The sequence below is a fragment of the Aquarana catesbeiana genome, linkage group LG01 (assembly GCF_042186555.1).
Source record: "Aquarana catesbeiana isolate 2022-GZ linkage group LG01, ASM4218655v1, whole genome shotgun sequence".
In the NCBI taxonomy this organism is placed as follows: domain Eukaryota; kingdom Metazoa; phylum Chordata; class Amphibia; order Anura; family Ranidae; genus Aquarana; species Aquarana catesbeiana.
This window is the reverse complement of record NC_133324.1, coordinates 40,553,318-40,579,349: the sequence shown is the minus strand read 5'-3', so window position 1 is coordinate 40,579,349 and position 26,032 is coordinate 40,553,318. Positions and strand designations below refer to the sequence as shown.

Below are 26,032 nucleotides of genomic sequence, written 5' to 3'. Positions count from 1 at the left end.
TCCTTTAAAAAAATAATACTTCATTCAGAACCCAGTTATTAGAAACCCTTCTACAACTTCTGTATATAAAAATACAATTTTAAGGAATGCTTCCCTGTTTAACCCATCCTCATCCATCAATTCCCATATTAATATCTTTACAGGGTAACTCCACATTTATGGGGGATAAAATGGAGCGAGTACAAAGAAGGGCAACAAAGCTAATAAAGGGTCTGGAGGATCTTAGTTATGAGGAAAGGTTGCGAGCACTGAACTTATTCTCTCTGGAGAAGAGACGCTTGAGAGTGGATATGATTTCAATATACAAATACCGTACTGGTGACCCCACAATGGGGATAAAACTTTTCCGTGGAAGAGAGTTTTATAAGACACATGGCTACTCATTAAAATTAGAAGAAAAGAGGTTTAACCTTAAACTACGTAGAGGGTTCTTTACTGTAAGAGTGGCAAGGATGTGGAATTCCCTTCCACAGGCGGTGGTCTCAGCGGGGGGCATTGATAGTTTCAAGAAACAATTAGATAAGCACCTGAACATACAGGGATATACAATGTAATACTGACACATAATCACACACATAGGTTGGACTTGATGGACTTGTGTCTTTTTTCAACCTCACCTACTATGTAACTATGTAACTATAGCAAATAAAGAAAAAATAATATAGTGTATACAATTGTCATTCCATTCACATTCCATTGAATGATATTAAAAATTACCTTTCCTTTTCAATCTGCAGCAGCTGTAATTGTCTGAAAATGCATTGTAATATGGCTATCTGGAGTTGTTCTGTACACAGAATGTGTACTGACCACCCCAACCCCAGAAACAAAATTTCCTGCTTGTGTGATTGGCTCACTGATTTTCCCAGAAGTTTGCCTAAGATACAAGTTAGATTTTAGGCATCCCCTCCTTTTTGGTGAAATACTCCCAATAGGAACACGTCTAAAGGGATGCACACCCAGCATATTTCCTCACTAGTGCTCTGCAGCTGCACAGCTGGTTGATAATTATGAAACCACTCCCATTAGACCCCCTTAGCACAGGGGCACAGAGGAACATGGATTTCTTCAGAATAACAAAAGGTAGGAATCTGCAACAAAATTGGTTATAATCCTTGCAATCTACATAAATCACCAGAGAGGAAGTTTTTTTCCTCAACAAAAGTGGAGTTACCCTTTAAGGAAATGGTCATCAATGATTTGAATTCAATGCATGTTAAAACAACCAAATACGTAAACCAGATTGATAATAGTATCACAAGTTTATTAAGGAAAAGGGACTTGGTGATCAGACCAGCTGACAAGGGTGAGGGAGTAGTGATTTGGGATAAGCAGGACCACATAAAAGAATCCTATAATATTCTAAATGGTACCAGTCCATATAAAGAATTACTCAATAGCCTCAACTATAAGTTTAAGAAAGCCCTTAAAACTGTGATTTCACTGGGATTTGAACAGGGGATTATTACTAAAAAGGAGAAACAATAGGGGTTCCAGAATCTGGGGCCCCCTTGTTAAAGAGGGCTTCCAGATTCCAATAAACACCCTGCCCGCAGACCCCCACAGCCACAGACAAGGATTGTTGGGAAGAGGCCCTTGTCCCAATCAACATGGGGATAAGGTGCTTTAGGGTGGGGGGCCAGAGCACCCCGCCCCAAAGCACCCCCCTATGTTGTGGACTTATGGCCTGGTATGGTTCAGGATGGGGGGCACTCCCCTTTCCTGACGTGCGAGGCTGCATGCTCTGGATAAGGGTCCGGTATAGATTTTGGGGTGTCCCCACACTGTTTTATTTTTAAATTAGGTGTGGGGTTCTACTTAAAATCCATACCAGACCCGAAGGGCCAATTTTTTATAACATATTTGTATTGTCAGAAATGGTATTGTATTGTTGGCAATTTAAATGTCTTTTTTTTCTTAGGAATGTCGGTTTTGCTGCAGCAGGTTCTATATATGGTACGGATGCGTCACTTTACAGGCAGACAAAGGGGACCCCCCAGGCACTATATTTAAATGAATTTTTCATTTTTATTGTTTCACTTTAAGCATCATTAAAATCATTTGATAAAAAGAAAAAAACTGTAAGCACAAATATTTGTGTACATGAAGTAATATAACAGGCAATATGAGAGCAATAATGGCTCAATGGTCCATACAGCAACAGTTCTTAGGGTGGGGTGGCAGGAGGCAGCTGTCCTCAGAGAAAAGCCAGCTCTGTAAGCAGATTAAAGAAGGGTGAGAGACACAGGAAGCGCCAACCTGAGTGTAGTATATTAAATGAGATTTATTAGCAAAGTAAGTAATGCACTTACAAAAAATAACATAAAAGCAGGCTCATCTGTAAATAGGCCAGTAGAAGGAGCTGATGCTCCGAGCGCATAGCCTCTTTTATCTAGTTGTTCCTCCCCTGGTGTCTCTCTGCTTCCTGGTGACATCATCTCCTTATGCTCCACCGTGGCCCGGACCAACTTCCTGGTGGCCACAGGACGGATTGAGGCTCCCCTAGTCATCTGCCAGATCCGTGGACGCTCGTTTTGGATGACGATCTACACTTGCAGACACCACTATTTACAGATGAGCCTGTTTTTATGTTATTTCTTGCAAGTGCATTACTTATTTTGCTAATAAATGACATTTAATATACTACACTCAGGTTGGCGCTTCCTGTGTCTCTCCCCCTTCTTTAATCATCAAAATCACTGCTACTTTAACCACTTTTAGGCATATGGAAAAATGCAGCGCATGTACAAATGAATATAGGTCTTTAAAATGGTGAAACAGTCAAGAAATAACTAATTGACCACAGGTGCCTTGAAACACAAACGTCCATAGATGGATGTAAATGTCCAACCGCACAGGAGGTATAAGTACTCCAAGGAGTGGTGATGGTCTGATGGTTGTCAGAAAACACCTGGCATCATATAGCGACTTCCCAACCGAGAAACCGGGTCCCAATGGGTCATTCAGAGAAAGTGCAAAAAAGCCTCTTACCAGATCCTGTGGATTCCCATGTCAGCGACAGGGAATCGCATGCACAGTTTGTCACAAATGACGTGGAATGGGAGCTCAGGAATCGCCAATCTCTTGGATTGTGGTCTGTATGGATCTCGGCCAGCAACCGGATGGGTCCTCACAACGAACCGTCCTCACATCGAACCGTCCCAGCGTGCATCAGAAGTTTCACAAACGGTCCCCCGAAAGGAGCAGTTGGAGGGACTGGATCTCATGCGGTAAATGTGGAAACAAAAAGAATATGCCTCCACATGGTGCAGATAAAAAAGGGTGTTTTTATTGACAAAAACGACCATACACAAATAAAAGCGTGATCACGGTGGATAAAAACAAATGGGCAACAAAGAAAGTGGTGTATGTAGCCGACGCGTTTCGACCTAGGGGTCTTCAGCAGGGGCATAGACCACTCACTCCAAGTTGCCAAATATATATAATAAAATTATTTAGAGAAGGACCAATCACAAGGGCTGAAAAACCAGGAGATTGGATTGGGTGAATACAATCACATGACTTGCTTGAATGTCTAGACATAAAGATCATACACAATTTCTATATAAATAAATGAATGACATTAAGGTGAAGCTCAGGAGACTGTATAAAGGTCTACAAGCAGAAAAATATATCACTCTATGATCTCTCTAACAAAAATAAAGCATTTAAAGATTAAATGAAAACAGCATTCCTCTGCTGACAGTCCGGCAGAATGTACCGCCCTGTCAGCCAGAGGAGCCAATCCTCAATAAGAAGACAAAAGGTGTTAAATAAAGCTGACCAATAGGCCGCTATGTATGAGCCGGCCTCTATCCCTGAACGCCCACATGACCAGTCTGTGTAGGAAATGATGTCACGTCCGTGGGCGTGTCTGACGTCTCCCTCTCACATGACTCACTGGGCCAATCAGAGAGCAAACATCCCACTCAACTCTGCTGTACGTACAATCCATACACCGCAGAGGGATGGGACTTAAATAAATACACCTAGCGTCCCGGCAATGCAATCCAGCAAGCAACGGACGCTGAATGAGACAAAACAGCATCTCTATGGTGTCAGTGTAAAAAAATGTGTTATGCAGCAGACCGGGACCCGATGACCCGGAAGTGTGCATAGAACTCCTGTGAACCAGAAGTGTATTGGAAGTGGGGACACATATAGTGAAATATAATGTGTTGGGAAATGACTAACTAAGGTGGAATCGCATAAATGTGTAAAAAAATATTGGAGTGGCATGTGTGAATGTCTCTTAAGGTCCATGTGTGTTAGGTGGGACTGAAATAAAAAATTAAAAAATTGAAAAATTATGTGAACACAAAATCTCCAGAACGCACATTGTAAAATGTGTTAAAATTAATATATATGTGGAGGGAATGTATGGATTTGTAAAGTGACCCAAATATCTGATAGTTATCCCTATGATCCCTTGACTGTAAAGAATCATCAGCATAGACCGAATGGGTCAATTTGGATTGGACCAATTTCAATTGGGTGAATAGATAACCCTCTAAGGTGCACCATATATAAACTGTGTACCAACTTGTGAATATAGGTGAAAAAAAGGAGAGGGGGAGGGGGAAAAAGTGTTGAAATAATGAAAATAAAAATAAAAAAATATATAAAAATATTAATAAAGAGAGGGAGGGACATGCATAGAGATGTGGAAGGAATTTAGGATTGGTTGATAAAGGAGTTGAGGTCCCACTCCACGTCACGCCTCGAGACTTATTGGATATGGGAGTTGAGGTCCTATTTCCCGTTAGGTTTAAACGTGGAGTGGGACCTCAACTCCTTTATCAACCAATCCTAAATTCCTTCCACATCTCTATGCATGTCCCTTCCTCTCTTTATTAATATTTTTATATATTTTTTTATTTTTATTTTCATTATTTCAACACTTTTTCCCCCTCCCCCTCTCCTTTTTTTCACCTATATTCACAAGTTGGTACACAGTTTATATATGGTGCACCTTAGAGGGTTATCTATTCACCCAATTGAAATTGGTCCAATCCAAATTGACCCATTCGATCTATGCTGATGATTCTTTACAGTCAAGGGATCATAGGGATAACTATCAGATATTTGGGTCACTTTACAAATCCATACATTCCCTCCACATATATATTCATTTTAACACATTTTACAATGTGCGTTCTGGAGATTTTGTGTTCACATAATTTTTCAATTTTTTAATTTTTTATTTCAGTCCCACCTAACACACATGGACCTTAAGAGACATTCACACATGCCACTCCAATATTTTTTTACACATTTATGCGATTCCACCTTAGTTAGTCATTTCCCAACACATTATATTTCACTATATGTGTCCCCACTTCCAATACACTTCCGGTTCACAGGAGTTCTATGCACACTTCCGGGTCATCGGGTCCCGGTCTGCTGCATAACACATTTTTTTACACTGACACCATAGAGATGCTGTTTTGTCTCATTCAGCGTCCGTTGCTTGCTGGATTGCATTACCGGGACGCTAGGTGTATTTATTTAAGTCCCATCCCTCTGCGGTGTACGGATTGTACATACAGCAGAGTTGAGTGGGATGTTTGCTCTCTGATTGGCCCAGTGAGTCATGTGAGAGGGAGACGTCAGACACGCCCACGGACGTGACATCATTTCCTACATAGACTGGTCATGTGGGCGTTCAGGGATAGAGGCCGGCTCATACATAGCGGCCTATTGGTCAGCTTTATTTAACACCTTTTGTCTTCTTATTGAGGATTGGCTCCTCTGGCTGACAGGGCGGTACATTCTGCCGGACTGTCAGCAGAGGAGTGCTGTTTTCATTTAATCTTTAAATGCTTTATTTTTGTTAAAGAGATCATAGAGTTATATATTTTTCTGCTTGTAGACCTTTATACAGTCTCCTGAGCTTCACCTTAATGTCATTCATTTATTTATATAGAAATTGTGTATGATCTTTATGTCTAGACATTCAAGCAAGTCATGTGATTGTATTCACCCAATCCAATCTCCTGGTTTTTCAGCCCTTGTGATTGGTCCTTCTCTAAATAATTTTATTATATATATTTGGCAACTTGGAGTGAGTGGTCTATGCCCCTGTTGAAGACCCCTAGGTCGAAACGCGTCGGCTACATACACCACTCTCTTTGTTGCCCATTTGTTTTTATCCACCGTGATCACGCTTTTATTTGTGTATGGTCGTTTTTGTCAATAAAAACACCCTTTTTTATCTGCACCATGTGGAGGCACATTCTTTTTGTTTCCACATTTACCGCATGAGATCCAGTCCCTCCAACTGCTCCTTTCGGGGGACCGTTTGTGAAACTTCTGATGCACGCTGGGACGGTTCGGTGTGAGGACGGTTCGTTGTGAGGACCCATCCGATTGCCGGCCGAGATCCATACAGACCACAATCCAAGAGATTGGCGATTCCTGAGCTCCCATTCCACGTCATTTGTGACAAACTGCGCATGCGATTCCCTGTCGCTGACATGGGAATCCACAGGATCTGGTAAGAGGCTTTTTTGCACTTTCTCTGAATGACCCATTGGGACCCGGTTTCTCGGTTGGGAAGTCGCTATATGATGCCAGGTGTTTTCTGACAACCATCAGACCATCACCACTCCTTGGAGTACTTATACCTCCTGTGCGGTTGGACATTTACATCCATCTATGGACGTTTGTGTTTCAAGGCACCTGTGGTCAATTAGTTATTTCTTGACTGTTTCACCATTTTAAAGACCTATATTCATTTGTACATGCGCTGCATTTTTCCATATGCCTATTTTGTTGTTTTTGTCAAACTGTATGCAGCAGCTTTCATTCATTTTACTGGTTAGCGCGGTGTTTTCTATTTAGCTTTAACCACTTTTAGACCAGCCGCCGTCATTATTGGTACTTTGACGTAGAATACCGGATAGCTGCCATAATCCTGGTATATTCTTAAATGGCCGACGGCCCTCTTTTAGATAAGAGTGGTCTCTGCGGCGAATCCACCACAAGATCACTTTTATCGGCGGCGGGAGCGGTGCCCCCCCCCGCTGTGCTCCGGTCATCTCCGCCACTTACCGGAGCCGCCAGAAGCAGCGGAGACGACCCATTCCTTCCCCCTCAGTAGCCTGGATCCAAGTGAGGGAAAGATGGCCCCACTCGGCTCCATAACATTGGATGATGGAAGCAACATCAAACATCACTTCCGTCCAATGGTCTTAAAGAGGAGAATAAAAATAATTCTGAATAAAAAAAGGACATTTTTTACATTTTTTTTTTATTGTATTTAAGTGTAAATGTGAGATCTGAGGTCTTTTTGACCCCAGATCTCACATTAAAGAGGTCCTGTCATGCTTTTTTTTTTCCTATTACAAGGGATGTTTACATTCCTTATAATAGGAATAAAAGTGACCCCCATTTTTTTTTAAAAGGACACTGTTAAAAAAGTAAAATAAATAAGAAAAAAAAAAGTAAAGTGCCCCATCCCGCCGAGCTCGCTCCCAGAAGCAAACGTATACATAAGTCGCGCCCGAATATGGAAACAACGTTCAAAGCACACATGTAAGGTATTGCCGCGATTGTTAAAGCAAAAGCAATAATTCTAGCAAAAGACATCCTCTGTAACTCAAAACTGGTAACCTGTAGAAATTTTTAAACGTCGCCTATGGAGATTTTTAAGGGTCAAAGTTTGTCGCCATTCCATGAGCGGGTGCAATTTTAAAGCATGACATGTTGGGTATCAATTTACTCGGCGTAACATTATGTTTCACAATATAAAAAAAATTGGGCTAACTTTACTGTTGTCTTATTTTTTAATCTAAAAAAATTTTATTTTTTCCCAAAAAATTACACTTGTAAGACCGCTGCGCCAATACGGTGTGACATAAAGTATTGCAACGACCGCCATTTTATTTTCTAGAGTGTCTGAAAAAAATATATAATATTTAGGGGTTCTAAGTAATTTTCTAGCAAAAAAATGATTTTAACTTGTAAACAAGTTTGAAAAAAAATGCCTGGTCCTAATGTGGTTAAAAATGATTCTTAAAAAAAAAAAAAAATACATTGATAGTATCAAAAATGTAAAAAACAGTTAAAAAATGAAAAAAGCGGCATGGGGTCCCCCCATGAATACCAGGCCCAATTTTTTTTTATTTTCTTGGGGGCCCCCCAAAATCCATACCAGACCCTTATCCGAGCATGCAGTCCGGAAGGCCAGGAAAGGGGTGATGAGCGAGCGCCCCCCCCCCCCCCCCTCCTGAACCATTCCAGGCCACATGCACTTAACACGGGGGTGCTTTTGGGTGAGAGGCTTCTGCCCCAAAGCACCTTGTCCTCATGTTGATGGTGACAAGGGCCTCTTCCCGACAACCCTGGGTGGTGGTTTTGGGGGTCTGCAGGCTTATTGGAATCTGGAAGCCCCCTTTAACCAGATTTGCTGGTTGGAACCTGAATAGTGGGAACTTTGAGTGGAGGAGAGTGAAAAACAGTTTTGCTTTTGACTGCTGGTGATTGCTGTGTTTGCATTTCTAGGTTCTTTTTAGGGTCTTTCTTTGCAGCTTTTTAACACCTTTTCTGTCACTTTTTAACCACTTCAGCCACGGAAGGATTTAGCCCCTTCCTGACCAGGCCATTTTTTGCGATACTGCACTGTGTCGCTTTAACTGAAAATTGCACAGTCATGCGATGGTGTACACAAACAACATTTATGTCCTTTTTTTCCCCACAAATATAGCTTTCTTTTAGAGCTATTTGATCACCTCTGCAGTTTTCATTTTTTGCGCTATAAATAAAAATATGCATCAATTTTGAAAAAAAAATATTTTTTACTTTTTGCTATAATAAATATACCATTTTTTTAAAATGAATTTCTTCATCAGTTTACTACCATGTATTCTACATATTTTTGGTAAAAAAAAAAATCGCAATAAGCATATATTGATAGGTTTGCACAAAATAGTGTAGTGTCTACAAAATAGGGGATATATTTATAGCATGTTTATCATTTTTATTTTTTTTATTAGTAATGGTGATCAGCGCTTTTTAGAAGGACTATGACATTGCGGCGGACAGTTCGGACACTTTTGACCCTTTTTTTGGACCATTGACATCTATACAGCAATCAGAGCTAAAAATAGCCACTGATTACTGTATAAATGTCATTAGCAGGGAAGGGGTTAACACTAATGCCCCGTACACACGGTCGGACTTTGTTCGGACATTCCAACAACAAAATCCTAGGTTTTTTTCCGACAGATGTTGGCTCAAACTTGTCTTGCATACACACGGTCACACAAAGTTGTCGGAAAATCCGATCGTTCAGAACGCGGTGACGTAAAACACGTACGTCGGGACTATAAACGGGGCAGTGGCCAATAGCTTTCATCTCTTTATTTATTCTGAGCATGCGTGGCACTTTGTCTGTCGGATTTGTGTACACACGATCGGAATTTCCAACAACGGATTTTGTTGTCGGAAAATTTTATATCCTGCTCTCAAACTTTGTGTGCCAGAAAATCCAATGGAAAATGTGTGATGGAGCCTACACACGGTCGGAATTTCCGACAACAAGGTCCTATCACACATTTTCCGTCGTAAAATCCAACCGTGTGTAGGGGGCATAAGGGGTGATCAAGTGTTCCCTGGGAGGTGCTTCTAACTGTGGGGGGAGGGGACTGACAGGGAGTAGAGAGAGATTGCTGTTCCTAATTACTAGGAACAGCAGATCTCTCTATACTTCCCTGACAGAATGGGGATCTATCTGTTTACATTGACAGATCCCCATTCTGGCTCTCTAAGGAGCGATCGCAGGCCACCAGCAAACATTGTGGCCGCCGGCCACACTTATCGGTTCCGGTGGCACTCCCACCCCCTATAGCTCTTTAAGCGGCAGACGTACACATACGGCGATTCGTGCAGCCGTTCCAACCTGCCGCAGTATAATGACGGCAGCTGGTCGGCAAGTAGCTAAACAGCCTTTTTTTTCTTTCCTTCCTTCAGACTACTAATTAAGGGAAATGGTTAATTGGTCACAGGTTCTTCAGTTCCTATATGACTTTCTGTAGAATTCCAGAATTTATTACCACCTCTATGCTGACGACACCCAGATCTATTTCTCTACCCCTCAGCTCACTTCCTCTGTCTAATCACTAATTTACTCTCAGATATATCAGTCTGGATGTCACACCACTTCCTCAAACTCAATCTATCCAAAACAGAACTTATAATTTTTCCTCCCCATATGCCCCTTCCCCTGATCTCTCTGTGAAAATCAATGGCACAACTATAAGCCCATCCCGACATGCCAAGGTTCTAGTCCTGGACTCTGAACTCTCCTTTAAGCACCATGTCCAATCACTGTCCAAATCTCAACCTCCGCAACATCTCCAAAATACACCCCTTTCTAACCAATGACACAACAAAGCTCTTAATTCACTCGCTGGTCATCTCTCGCCTCGACTACTGCAACTCCCTCCTCATTGGTTTACCTCTACATAGTCCTTCACCTCTTCAATGCACCATGAATGCTGCTGCCAGACTCATCCACCTTACCAGTTGCTCTGTGTCTGCCACTCCTCTCTGTCAATCCTTTCACTGGCTTCCGCTCGGCCAAAGAATTAAATTCAAAATTCTAACATTCTAATTTTAGCTTAGTCTCTAAATACCAACCTACTAGTTCTCTTCATTCCTCTCAAGACCTCCTGCTCTCTAGCTCCCTCCTCACCTCCTCCCATGCTCGCCTCCAGGACTTTTCCAAAGCCTCTCCAATCCTATGGAATGCCCTACCCCAATTTGTCTGCTTATCTCCTACTTTATTAGCTTTTATATGATCCTTGAAAACCCTTCTCTTCAGAGAAGCCTACCCTACCCACACCTAACAACTGTATTTTCATTTTTTCCATCAGCTCATCCCCCACAGTTATTACCTTTTCTGTTTCCACTTGACCCTCCCTTCTAGATTGTAAGCTCTAATGTCTGCCCTCATGTTGTAAAGCACTGTGCAAACTGTTGGCTCTATATTAATCCTCTATAATAATAATAATAATAATAACCCCCAAAAATTCTTTACATTTATTAAATATTTTATTCAGCTCTGTGTATACAAAGGAGCATGGGGGAGCTCCTCTCCATAATGGGGGTAGTAGTGACACGGCCTAAATGATCCACAATGGCTCAAATGTGATATGATTGTTTCTATTTTTAGGGACTCGTTAATAACTGGAATAAAATTGTGAATTACTTGAGCGCTGTTACAGTTAAACGGTTGTGGACTATCCCTTCAACAAAAATAGCCTTTCAAAAAGATTAAATGATCCTTTTAAAAAACAGCTGCAACCAATATAAGTGCTCCCACACTAAAAAAAACATAAATGAATTGTAAATAATTAGTACGCTATTTTAAAAACCAACAAAATGATATAAAATTTTCACAGTGCAAACTTAACTGTATAGATATAGTGCAAATGTGCATGCCAAAAATTCCACATGCTAATAATGAGTTAAATCAATACCTTCATACGTGTTATAAAATACCAGAATAAAAAAAATATATATGTGTAAATCTCGTGAATATGCTGGCTGGTGAAAAAATATATGCAAAGTGCACTGCTGATGAATATTGAATAGATCTTGGTACACAGATTACTATTGTAAGAAAAAACTAGGTAAAACTACATATACATATGTCGATCAGTTCTAGCAATCAGTAGTATAGATAGGAAAAGAACCCTCCGCCTTTCAAAGTCCTCTTTCACTTTAGTAGTATCCTTCTCTCACTCCCCCCAATTAGGTAGCTGCTACTGTTGTCATAAGTAATTGATCTCAAATGAGAAGAAAGAGAAACAAACTCAACGCGCAACACTGATGCAAACAGACTGTTTTGGTAAATGTCAACAGGTTCACTCACATGTATCCAGCTATTTCTGAGTGTATAAAATCAGTCAGGCTTCATAGGCTCAGGCGTGCTTCTCCTCACCTCCGTGATATCCCGAGCTTCGGAGTGACGTCACTGGCTCCTCCTCCCGACAGGTCATGTGACTTTCTCAAGGGAATCTGGCCTTGTGACAGTCGTGGAGGATTTTAAATAGCCCAGCGGAGCATCCAAGTTGCCAAAGTGATATGGAATTTATCATGACATCATGTTATTACATGTTATTATGCTTCAGGTTGCTGAGCACGGTGTAGCTTACTGATATAATTTTAATAATATAAACACAAATACAAACGAGCGACAAATGATTATAGATTACCACTTAAATGATTATTATTATTATTATTATTATAATACAGGATTTATATAGCGCCAACAGCAGCGCTTTACAACATTAGGGAGGACAGTACAAGTACAATACAATTCAATACAGGAGGAATCAGAGGGTGCTACTCCTTAGAGCTTACAATCTAGGAGGGAGGGTCAAGTTATACAAAAGGGTAATAGCTGTGGGGGATGAGCTAATGGAGTTGTTACATGGAGGCAGGATAGGCTTCTCTGAAGAGGAAAGTTTTCAGGGATCACCTAAATGTGGATAAATTTGGAGACAGTCTGACAGATTGGGGTAGGGAATTCCAGAGGATGGGCGAGGTTCGGGAGAAGTCCTGGAGGTATGGGAGGAGGTGATGAGGGCTCTAGAGAGCAGGAGGTCTTGGGAGGAATGGAGATGGCGATTAGGTTGGTATTAGACTAGACTAGTGATGTAGCTGGGGGCAGAGTTGTGGATGGCTTTGTAACTTATTGTTAGTATTTTGAATTTAATTCGTTGGGAGAGTGGCAGCCAATGGAGGGATTGGCAGAGGGGGGTAGCAGACACTGAGCGGTTTGTAAGGTGGATGAGTCTGGCAGCAGCATTCATGATGGACTGAAGGGGGGATAGTCTATTTAAAGGTAAGCCAATGAGGAGGGCAATGAGGAGGGAGTTGCAGTAGTCGAGGCGAGAGATAACCAGGGAGTGAATCAGGAGCTTTGTGGTTTCATTGGTTAGAAAGGGACGTAGTTTAGAGATGTTGCGGAGGTTGAGGGGGCAAGCTTTGGAAAGTGATTGGATGTGGGGCCGAAAAGAGAGTTCAGAATCCAGGATAACACCTAGTACCCTGACATGTGGGGACGGGTGGATGGTTGTGCCATTGCTCTTGACAGACAAGTCAGGGGAAGAGGCACGTGGGGGAAGAAATATTATAAGCTCGGTTTTGGACAAGTTGAGTTTGAGGAAGTGGTGTGACATCCATACAGATATGTCTGTTAGTAAGTTAGTGATGCATGAGGAGACTGATGGAGTGAGTTTTGGGGTGGAGAGATAGATTTGTGTGTTGTTAGCGTAGAAATTATATTGAAAGCCGTGAGAGGCTATCAGCTGACCCAGGGAAGAGGTGTAGATTGAAAATAAAAGAGGTCCAAGAACAGAACCTTGGGGGACCCCGACAGAGAAGGGAAGAGGAGTGGAGGAAGTAGAATTGTAAGTGACACTGAAGGTGCATTGGGATAGGTAGGATGAGAGCCACTGAAGAGCACAGTCATGGAGACCGAGGGAGTAAAGTTTTTTGAGGAGGAGGGGGTGGTCAACATGTCAAAGGCAGCTGAAAGATCCAGAAGTAGGAGTACAGAATAGGGTCTGTTGGTTTTTGCAGTTAGTAGGTCATTTGTGAGTTTTAAAAGAGCAGTTTCTGTGGAGTGTTGAGGGCGAAATCCAGATTGAAGGGGATCAAGAAGGTTGTTTTTAATGAGGTGGTCACTCAGTTGGTTGTAAACCAGGCGTTCAAGGAGTTTAGAGGAAAAGGGGAGCAAGGAGATAGGGCGTAGGTTGTTAAGATTGGTAGGGTCCAAGGACGGGTTTTTAAGTATGGGAGTGACCAGTGCATGTTTTAGAGCATTGGGGAAGAAGCCAGAGGTGAGGGAGAGATTGAAGATGTGGGTTAGAGAGTGTAGCATAGAGTCAGAGGGCGACCGTAGCATATGAGAGGGAATAGGGTCCAGGGGACAAGTGGTTAGGTGGGCGATAGAAAGGAGTTTAGCAACTTCGTCTGTAGTAGCAGATTTGAATAGGGGGAGTGTCAGTTGTACCTGTTGACATTGGGTCTTAGCTGGGGGAGATACCTGTAGAGCAGAGATTTCATCGTGGATTGTATCTTGTTTTTGAAATGATTAGCGATGGGCAGTGAGTGAGTCAGTGGGTGGAGGCGGAGGAGGACAAAGTAGAGAGTTGAAGGTAGAGAAGAGTTTATGGGGACTAGATGAGAAGGTGTTAATAAGAGCTGTAAAATAGGTTTGCTTGGCAGTGTGGAGGGAAGAATAGTATTTTTGGAGGGCAGACTTGTATTGGTTGAAGTCTTTGAGAAACTTAGTCTTGTGCCACAGACGCTCAAGAGTGCGATTACGTTTTTTGAGAATTTTAGTGTCATCTGTTTGCCAGGGTTGTAGGGGTCGAGGCCCGATTCTGCGTGTAGTAAGGGGAGCGAGCTTGTCCAGGGTGGAGGACAGGGATTTATTGTAGATGGACGTGGCTTGGTTGGGGCAGGACAGGGGAGAGATTTTGTCATAGAGGTGGTCAGTAGCAGAATAGAGGAGAGAGGAGTTGAAGTTGCGAAAATTTCTATGGGTGATGGTTAGGTGACTGGAGGGAAAGGTGGTGGAAGACAGGGGGAGGGAGAAACTAATAAGGTGATGGTCGGAGAGAGGAAAAGGATTGTTTGAGAAGTTGCATGTAGTGCATAGATAGGAGAATACAAGGTCAAGGGTGTTGCCATCAGAGTGAGTAAAAGCCTGTACCCATTGTTTTAGGTCAAATGAAGAGGTTAGACTAAGAAGTTTATAAGTAGCAGGAGTGTTTGTATTAGCAGGGATGTTGAAATCACAGAGAAGGATTGTGGGAATTTCTGAAGAGAGGAAGTAGGGTAGCCAGGCAGAAAACTCATCAAGGAAAGTTGGTAATGATTCAGGGGGCCGGTAGATCACAGCAATTCTTAGGGAAGTAGGAGAGAATAGACGTATACAGTGGGCTTCAAATGATGAGAGAGAAAAAGAGGGAGGAGAGTGAATAACATGGAAGGTGCATTGGGGGGATAGGAGGAATCCCACTCCACCTCCCTTGCGTCCATTAGGCCTAGGGGAGTGAGTCCAGTGATGGCCACCCTGGGATAGGGAAGCAGGATAAGGGGTGTGATATTCGTGGAGCCAGGTTTCGGTGAGAGCAAGTAGATTGAAGGAATTAGTGACAGCTGGTAGTAGCTGGTAGCTGGTAATAGTGAGGCTGGTGTTGGGAAGAAGAGGAATGGAGACTAAATTGAGTAGATTGCGACTACTGCCAGAGGGTGTAGGGTGATGGGTGTGTTGGGCACAGTTAAATAAGGGAGGCCCAGCATTTGGGGAAATATCTCCAGCGGTTAGGAGAAGCAGAAGAGTAAGGGAGGTAATATGAGAATATGATTTGTATGAGGGGACATGCTTCAGTATCCTGGGGGGTTTGTTAGCAAGTGGGCTTAGAGTTAGAAAGAGGTGATGAGTGCAGTAATAGGGGGAGGGGAGAAGTGAGGGTGATATGTACAGATTGTGGGGTGGAGCAGAGGGGTCAAGAAAAGAGAGTTTGAGGAGAGAGGCAGCAATTGTGAAAAGGAGGAGAGGTAAAGAGAGCATGTTTCAGAGAGGAAGGTGAGATAATTTGGAATAGAGGTCATCTGCTGTCTGTTGTAGTTTGCATAGTGCAAATCGCTGAAGTGCAAGAGCGGAAGTGCCACTTATTTAAAGAACCCCACTTCTTTGGAAGAACCCCCTGTATGTGCAGCCCCCTGTATGTGTTCCCCCGTAAGGAAGGCTTTGTTTTTATACTGCGTGTTGGGTGTGGATAGAATCTGGCAATTAATCAATTAAGAGGGCATATTAGGAACACAGCTAGCAGAGCATAACTTTCACACCACAATCAAACTGCAAGGGGACTAAAAGGCCAAAATTGTAAAGATAAGGGAACCCATAATTTAGGTAAGACTTATGCCCCGTACACACGGTCAGACTTTGTTCGGACATTCCGACAACGAAATCCTAAGATTTTTTCCGACGGATGTTGGCTCAAACTTGTCTTGCATACACACGGTCACACAAAGTTGTCGGAAAATCCGATCGTTCTAAACGCGGTGACGTAAAACATGTACGTCGGGACTATAAACAGGGCAGTAGCCAATAGCTTTCATCTCTTTATTTATTCTGAGCATGCGTGGCACTTTGTCCGTCGGATTTGTGTACACACGATCGGAATTTCCGACAACGGATTTTGTTGTCGGAAAATTTTATATCCTGCTCTCAAACTTTGTCTGTCGGAAAATCCGATGGAAAATGTGTGATGGAGCCCACACACGGTCAGAATTTCCGACAACAAGGTCCTATCACACATTTTCCATCGGAAAATCCGACCGTGTGTACGGGGCATTAATGGCTAAATAAACATTGAAATAATGTGAGCATGGCTACAGATGGAGTTGAAACAATGGTGACAAACAGATTTACCAAATATGCATTTGAGCAGTCAGTCAATGTTCAGTTTAAAAGGTATATGGAGGTATAAACGCAGGTTTACCAAATCATTACATATATAATAGCTAAATAAAAAAGATTTTTAATATTTGATATGTAAAGAAAAAAAATTAAAATAAATATAAAAAACATTAAAATGAATATAAAAACAAATAAAATCTTAATAAAATACACATGTAGGAAATGATATGGTCTCTATCAAATCTTTAATAAGCAATGGCTCAAATGGCTATCCTGAGAGATATATGGTTAGATATAACGCCCATTATTTAAACTCCCCTTTCCTTCAATAATACCTTTAAAAATTGGATATGAAGCAGTTTAAATCAAATTCAATATTTAGTCCTGCTGGCACAAAACTCTTGATTTCATATATCTATCTTGATTCACTTTTGCTTAATTCCCTTACTTTGTGACTCCCCCTCCAATGTGGCTTATATTTCTCAATGGCCCAAAATTTTAAATCTCTGGGGGTTTTTTCATGGTGTTCAGAAAAATGTCGGGAAACACTGTGTTTGGGGAAACTTGCTTTGATGTTTTGTACGTGTTCCCTTAATCTTTTCCATAATGGTCGTTTTGTTCTTCCAATATATTGTAAGGAACACGAACACTCGAGCATGTACACTACTCCTTCTGTGCGGCATGATATAAAGTCCTTTATTTCATATTCTTTTTTAGTAGTATTGGATATGAATTTACTGCACAATTTACTGCACTTTAATCCCTTTTGGTTGGTATTTATACAGACATCACATTTCCTGCAGGGAAAAAAACAAAATTCAGATTTTTTGTAGGAGGGTCTGGGACATTTTTTACTATCATGTCCCTCAATGTTGGGGCTTTTCTGTAAATAAAAAAAGGTTTTTCTGGTAGTATTTTGTTTAGCTGATTGTCGGCTTGTAGAAGTGGCCAATGCTTTCTAAATATATTTTCAATTTTTTGCTGGATACTGTAGTTGAGAACCAAAGAGATTTCTCCACGATCTTCTTTTATCTTCTTTTTATCCTGTACAAGGGATTCCCTAGGTAATTTTCATACTTCCTGTATTTTTTCTTGTATAAAGTCCTCATTGTACCCTTTTTCAATAAACTTCTTTCCAATGGAGTTGGTCTGCTCTAGGTACACACTTGGGCTACTACAATTCCTTCTGATTCTTATTATATTCCCCTTTGGAATATTGATAAGCCATGGGCTAAAATGACAACTGTCTGTTGGGATATAGCTATTCCTTTCAACTGGTTTGAAAAACGTCTTTGTTGTGAGACCTTCTTTTTCTAATGTTATTTCTAGGTCCAGGAATTGAATACTCTTACTACTGATCTCAAACGAAAGCTTGATGTTTTTTTGGTTGTCGTTTAATTTTTCAAAGAAATGGCTGAGCCTATCCTGGTCTCCGCTCCATATAACAAAGCAATCATCTATATATCTTTTAAATAAAATCAGTTGTGTAGGAAAATTTGAATACAGTGTTTCTTCTTCCCGTTTAGCCATAAAAATGTTGGCAATGATAAATTCCATATCACTATGGCAACTTGGATGCTCCGCTGGGCTATTTAAAATCCTCCACGACTGTCACAAGGCCAGATTCCCTTGAGAAAGTCACGTGACCTGTGACGCAATGCATCGGGAGGAGGAGCCAGTGACGTCACTCCGATGCTCAGGATAGCACGGAGGTGAAGTGAGGAGAAGCACACCTGAGCCTACGAAGCCTGACTGATTTTACATGCTCAGAAATAGCTGGATACATGTGAGTGAACCTGTTGACATTTACCAAAACAGTCTGTTTGCCACAGTGTTGTGCAAAGAGTTTGTTTCTCTTTCTTCTCGTTTGAAATCAATTACTTATGACAACAGTAGCAGCTACCTAATTGTGGGGAGTGAGAGAAGGATACTACTAAAGTGAAAGAGGACTTTGAAAGGCGGAGGTTTCTTTCCCTATCTATACCACTGATTGCTAGAACTGATAGACTTGCTGCCGCCATCTTTGTTTGCAATATTTTTTCTCCACATAACCTTCTGGTACGAGTGGGCATTCCATCTGGCTACACCCACCCTGCAAGATTCCATTCCGGAGGTCCTGAAGTGGTGGTCGATTTGGAAGGTCCTAGGAGTACCCCTGGAATCCATCTTAGAGGTTTCATCCACCTGGATATCGACACACCTGCCATGTGTGACACACTGCCTTGATGACTCTATGTCATTGACAATAGAGTCCACCAGATCTGGTAAGAGCATATACCTACCATCCAGTTGTTGGTGTTTTTCCTCCATGACTTTGTTGCCACGGACGGATCTACATACCCATTTCCTTCATTTTGGGATCTACACCATTCGGTGGCTGTACATTCTGTTTAGACACAGCAGGACATTCACTCGCCTTTTCCATTTTGGATATAGGCAATTATTTTTGTTCAACATTGATTTGATTCATTGACTTTTATATGAATTTCATCTTTTTCACATTAATATCACGATATTTATGTATATTGTGTTCATGCGCTACATTTTTCACCATTTTGTTTACTGTATATGTAGTTTTACCTAGTTTTTTCTTACAATAGTAATCTGTGTACCAAGATCTATTCAATATTCATCAGCAGTAAACTTCACATTTATTTTTTCACCAGCCAGCATATTCACGAGATTTATACACATACTGTATTATATATATATATATATATATATATATATATATATATATATATATATATATATATATATATATATATATATATATATATATATATATATATATATATATATATATATATATATATATATATATATATAATTTTTTTTTTTTTTTCTGGTATTTTATAACATGTATGAAGGTATTGATTTAACTCATGTGGAGTTTTTGGCGTGCACATTTGCACTATATCTATACAGTTAAGTTTGCACTGTGACAATTTTATATCATTTTGTTGGTTTTGAAAATAGCGCACTAATTATTTACAATTCATTAATAACTGGAATGGTACCACTGGATTGGCATAGGGCCATTGCGGTGTCCATATTTAAAAAGGGTTCAAAGTCTTTACCAGGTAACTATAGACCTGTTAGTTTAACTTCTAAAGTCGGGAAGATACTGGAGAGTATAATAAAAGACCACATAGACGTGTTCTTGCTGTAAAAAATATTTTAAGCAACAGACAGCATGGATTCATGAAAGACAGAGGTTGTCAGACAAATCTGATTTCTTTTTATGAAGAGGTAAGTAAAACCTTGGACAGAGGTGTGGCTCTGGACGTGGTATACTTGGAATTTGCAAAAGCATTTGACACAGTTCCCCACACATGGCTATTATGTAAGGTAAAGTCTACAGCAGGGGTCTTCAAACTACAGCCCTCCAGTTGTTCAGGAACTACAATTCCCATCATGCCTAGTCATGTCTGTGAATGTCAGTGTTTTACAATGCCTCATGGGATGTGTAGTTCCGCAACAGCTGGAGGGCCGTAGTTTGAGGATCTCTGGTCTACAGGCTTGGAAAGATCAGTTTGTAAATGTATAGAAAACTGGCTAAAAGACATAATTCAGAGAGTAGTGGTTAATGATTCATACTCTGGTCTAAGGTTATCACTGCAGTGGTGTACCCCAAGGTTCAGTGTTGGGACTCTTACTTTTTAATATCTTTATAAATGATATGTGGTCTGGGATTAAAAGTACCATTTATTTCTTTGCAGATGACACCAAGTTATGCAGTGGAATAACGTCCTTACAGGATGTCTCCAATTTACAAGCTGACCTCAATGCACTTTGGGCAACTAAGTGGCAAATGAGGTTTAATGTTGATAAATGTAAAGTTATGCACTTGGGGGATAAGAATATGCATGCATCATACATACTAGGGGGAGTACAACTGAGGGAATGCATCGTGGAGAGGCATCTGGGGGTTTTGGTAGATCATAAGCTCAATAATAGTCTGCAATTCCAAGCTGCAGTTTCCAAAGCGAGCAAAGTCCTTTCTTGTATTAAAAGAGGTACTGTATGGACTCCAGAGAGCGAGATATAATTTTGCCCCTGTTCAAATCATTAGTAAGGCCTCATCTGGAATATTCAGTTCAGTTTTGGGCACCAGTTCTCAAAAAGGATATCGGGGAACTGGAAAAGGGGCAGAGAAGGGCAACCAAACTGATAAGAGACATGGAGGAGCTCAGCTATGAGGAAAGATTAGAGGAACTGAATTTATTCTCTCTTGAGAAGAGGATATTAAGGGGGATATGATCAAAATGTATAAATACATGGTCCATATAGTGAACTTGGAGTTAAGGTCATCACAGAGGACAAGGGGGCACTTATGTCTAGAGGAAAAAAGATTTAATTTCCAAAGAAGGTTTTCTTCACAGTAAGAGCTGTGAAAATGTGGGACAGACCCCCTCCAGATGTGGTTCTGGCTAGCTCAGTAAATTGCTTTAAAAAAAGGCCTGAATTCCTTCCTAAATGTCCATAATATAACTGGGTACTGACATTTATCGGTAAAATTGATCCACGGAAAATCCGATTTCCTTTCGGGGGACCGGGAAGGAATTTTTTCCCCTTCTGCAGCAAATTGGAGCATGCTTTGCTGGGGTTTTTCTCCTTCCTCTGGATCAACTGGGAGTGAAGTATTGTGTATATGGGATTGTATGATTTATTTTTTTTTTTTGGTTGAACTAGATGGACTTGTGTATTTTTTCAACCTGACTAACTATGTAACAAGGGGGTCCCCAGATCCTGACCCCAACCTATGTGAATGAATATGGGGTACATTGTACCCCTACTCATTCACAAAAACATTTCAAAAATAAATAAAAACAGTACACAGGTTTTGACAAGTCCTTTATTAAAAAAAAGTGTGCAGCGCGCAGTGCATTGTGGGGTGCTCGACAGGCGAACATCCCGCCGGGCACACTGCAAATACGGGTATTTGCCAAACGGGCGAACAGGCGATCTTAGGGCTGAACTTTTGCTAGGTATGAATCGTTTGCCCAACTCTAGTTGCTAACATGGAACGTAATCTGTTACTTGATATTCAACCTAAAGTGTCCCCCTATATGGGTTGTCCCTTCATCACAAATGTTTCAATCCAGCACTTTCAATTTAAAAGATAATGAAAAAACACTGGGGTATTTTAGATAATGACCCCATTCTTGGTCCTACACTAGAAGAACAACCGCAAGTGGTGTTCAAAAGAGCACCTAATTTATGGGATAAATTAGCCCTAAAATGTGGTTGACCCTCCAAATACAATCTCCTTGTTTAATGACCTGCAAGACTTTTTCCCATGCAATAAATGTGTAGCCCGTAGGGAGACTGGTGCATGGAAGGTAAAAATCTCTAACTTCTCCAGATCCACAGAAAAGAATGATACTATTAAACCATAAATAACTTGAACCCCTAAATCAGTAGTATACTTTTTGGAATGTCCCTGTCAAAAACAATATATTGGTAGAACTATTATGCGACTGAGGGACCGCCTGCGTAGACACGTATATAATATTAAAAGGGACTTTAGGGAGCATAACCTGTCAGCCCATTTTAGGAAATTTCATCACAGAGATGCCGGTCTTCTGAAATTTGTAGGCATTGATGTAGTCAACCCATATTGGAGGAGCTGTAACCCAAGAATAGAGGTGTTCAAATTAGAAACCCACTGAATTTATGAAATGGATACTTTGTCCTTCTAGGATTAAATTTCGATCTGGATATCAGTTTTTTTATGATACTAGCTAAATTTAATTTACGCATTATTTAATTCTTTATGGTTTATGCCAGTTCAGTAAAAAAATCATATTGTGTTTTTATATTAATATATATTCAATGTTTATTAGATGTATTTCTTTGGTTGTTATGCACTAGCCTTCTAAATAGCTAGCTCTATCTGGACTTTTTTTATTGCTATATGGATTTATTTCAGTAACGCACAAATACAGGTAACCGTCCTTTCTTAAAAACAAATGAGTAAGATCAGTTTGGGATGTCCATTTATGTTCTAAGAAACTATGAATTTGGGCTCCTTTTTGTTTTTTTATCTTGATGGCCGAATAATTATCTTTATCTCTATTATTGACACAGTTTACCTCCGTTAAAATGGCTGTTTGAATATTTCTGGCACATCACTCATTTTTGGGTTATTTCCGTGTAGTGGAGAAAGATATTTAAGGAGGCCACACATTGATGTCAGCAAGGAGACGTATCCCTTGATAATGTGTGTGCACAGGAAATGCGTCAGGAGTGGCCTACGTGCTGACGTCACGCGACCGCGTCCACTGTACGTGTCTGAAGCGGCAGCCACTATTGTAGTTTGGCTGTTTCTGTTTTTTTATGTTTTAATGTTGCAGCATCAAGCGGAATGTAATATTAAAGTTGTATAACAAATTACTACATCGTACAAGAGCTTTTGGGCTCCTGCTTGGTTACCTTTTTACACACAGCTCGTTGATACTTCAGTCAAATGATGAGAAGTGCCTGCTAAGGGATATTGTTTGGAGCTGGTTTATATCTCAATTCTGGAAGGAGATCATAGTGTTCACATGAAATGATGAGGAGTGCCTGCTAAGGGATATTGGTTGAAGCTGTTTTATATATGAATTCTGGTGAGTGCATAGTTTGGATGGAGGCTCATGAGCACTGGATCTCTTTCACAATTTTTGGTGGATTCTACTGGATGTCTTACATTGATAGAGGTTTTCACATTCTGGTGAGCATCTAGCACTCTAGGATTATCCACACTGGATAGACTTTTTGACACATATTGTGATTAGGGATGGGCTGAACACCCCCCTGTTCGGTTCGCATCCAGAACATGCAAACAGACAAAAAATTTGTTCGAACACGCGAACACCATTAAAGTCTATGGGACACGAACATGAAAAATCAAAAGTGCTAATTTTAAAGGTTAATATGCAAGTTATTGTCATAAAAGTGTTTGGGAACCTGGGTCCTGCCCCAGGGAACATGTATCAATGCAAGAAAAAGTTTTAAAAACTGACATTTTTTCGGGAGCAGTGTTTTTAATAATGCTTAAAGTGAAACAATAAAAATGAAATATTCCTTTAAATTTCGTACCTGGGGGTGTCTATAGTATGCCTTTAAAGTAACGCATGTTTCCCGTGTTTATAACAGTCCGAGAGCAAAATTACATTTCTAAAGGAAAAAAAAGTCATTTAAAAGTGCTAGCGCTAGTGTCGGCTATTAATGAATTGTTGGTCCCGACAATACACATAAAAGTCATTGAAAAAAAAAAAAAAATGCGTGGGGGTCCCCTAAAAATCCATTACCAGGCCCTTCAGGTCTAGTATGGATATTAAGTGGAACTCCGCTCCAAAATTTAAAAAGAAATGGTGTGGGGTTCCCCCCAAAAATCCATACCAGACCTGAAGGGTCTGGTTTCTTTAGCCATGTGACTGGCACAACACCAATCAGGGCTGCCCAAACACAGACTCACACTGTAGTGAGAATACATCAGTGGAGTAACAGAAGCCCCTCCTAAGGATCTTTCCTTACAGATGCCAAAGAACAGGAAAATATAATGTGACCACAGAAAAGCTTTGCAGGAATAAGGGATTACAGGATTAAAAAAAGAAAAACAAACAACAACATACAAAGGCATCTTACTGTATATATTATTTATGTGAACAAAAACGACAATTAACAATTTTCTGTTTAGTATCTTTTTAAGATTTTTGAACAAAGTGTCTGTCCTTATTCTCCTTATGGAGGTCTCTTCTTACAGCAGCTGCCTCTGCTATTGCCCAACATTAAGCCATACATGTCTTTTTGTTAAAATATATAATATTATATATAATATTTATATTTATATTGTATTTATTATTTATTATATTTTCTTTCTCATACAGCTTTGATGGAAATTCAGTTGCTAGCTGTGATGCAACACAAGACAATTTGTTTTCTCAGAAGCTCTGACCCCGATGCTCAGTTGTGTTTGTATTTTTCTTCCTGCAGACAGTGAAAACTGCATGAAATGTCCTGATGAAGAATGGCCAAATGAGAAGAAGAATCAGTGTGTTCCAAAATCGGTAGAATTTCTCTCCTACACTGATGATACCATCGTTGCAGTATTTTCAGCTGTCTCCATCCTCTGTTGTCTTCTGACTGGCTTAATATTGGGGATATTTATACATTACCGGGACACCCCAATTGTTAAAGCTAATAACCAGAACCTGAGCTATCTTCTCCTGGTCTCCATCATGCTGAGCTTCCTCTGTGTCTTCTTATTCCTCGGCCATCCAGTAGATGTAACCTGCATGCTGCGTGTAATCTCTTTTGGTGTCATCTTCTCAGTTGCTGTCTCTTCTCTACTTGCCAAAAGTATCATGGTGTGTATTGCTTTTAAAGCCACCAAACCTGGGAGTCCCTGGAGGAAATGGATGGGAGCCAAACTGCCCAATTTTATGATTTGTGTCTTCTCACTGGTTCAAGTAATAATCTGTATCACTTGGTTGTCTATTTCACCCCCCTTCCGGGATCAAGACACTCTTTCTTATCAAGGGAAGATCATCATTCAGTGTAATGAGGGTTCAGTTATCGGCTTCTACTCTGTCTTGGGATATATGGGGCTTCTGGCAGCTGTGAGTTTCATTATAGCTTTTTTAGCCAGGACATTGCCAGACATTTTTAATGAGGCCAAGTACGTCACCTTCAGCATGCTGGTGTTCTGCAGTGTCTGGATTGCTATGATCCCAACCTATCTGAGCACCAGAGGGAAATACATGGTGGCTGTGGAGGTTTTTGCAATAATAACCTCAAGTATTGGACTTCTTGGGTGTATATTTTTCCCAAAATGTTACATAATTCTGTTCAGACCTGACCTGAATACAAAAAAAGTTATCCACTAATATGTATGGATCAAGCACTAGGTTACCAATAGTTATAGCATTATCTCTATTATTGTAATTTTTATATTTTCCTAGTGTATTGAGAATGAACACTGTTAAATTTGGACATTTAATACTTATGTCTACTAAGTATCCAAAACATCCTAAACTGTCAGATACCAGAGACACCTATCACTCTTCGAGAGAGGGAATATTTCACTCACCACCTTCCAGAAAGATCTTTTATAGGCTGATTGTAATGTCATTATTTTAGGGTCACTTTAATTATATTGTATGTAGATGATTCTGTCTAAATTAATAAACACATTTTGTTGGTGTATTCTAAATTCATTCATTAATATTTAATATTATTTAAACCACCTGGTTCTGTGTTTATTAAAAATTAAAAACAGCTACAAAAAAGTGTAGCTGCTGACTTTTAATAAACACACACTTACAGTACCTGACGGATGGTCCAACGATGCAGGCACACAAAGCCTCGCTCCTCTCCCCTACCACTCCGAGGCGCCGGAATTACTACTGTGGGCACCCGACTGTGACCGCTTGCGGCTTCCCAGCTGGGTGCACACTACAATGCGTGAGTTTCGCTGTGCATCGCCAATGGCCGTGCAATCTTCTGGGACCTGTGACATGTCCCAGAAGACTGCAGGGAGGGAGGGGCTGCCTAGGTGGCCTGGAGTGGAAGTGGGAGCTGGGTACCTGTCAAAAA

The 26,032-nt window shown here is 40.7% G+C and overlaps 1 protein-coding gene across 1 annotated transcript in view; it reads left to right on the top strand.

Annotated features, from left to right (window-relative positions):
• Nucleotides 1-25,466, top strand: part of LOC141131268 (vomeronasal type-2 receptor 26-like) — a 233,735-nt gene extending 208,269 nt beyond the window's left edge. Inside the window, exon 6 of the mRNA XM_073618775.1 lies at nt 24,431-25,466. Within this exon, the coding sequence (XP_073474876.1) occupies nt 24,431-25,323 (893 nt within the window). The 3' untranslated portion in view covers nt 25,324-25,466. The remainder of the gene's footprint in view (nt 1-24,430) is intronic.
• Nucleotides 25,467-26,032: the final 566 nt, after the last annotated feature.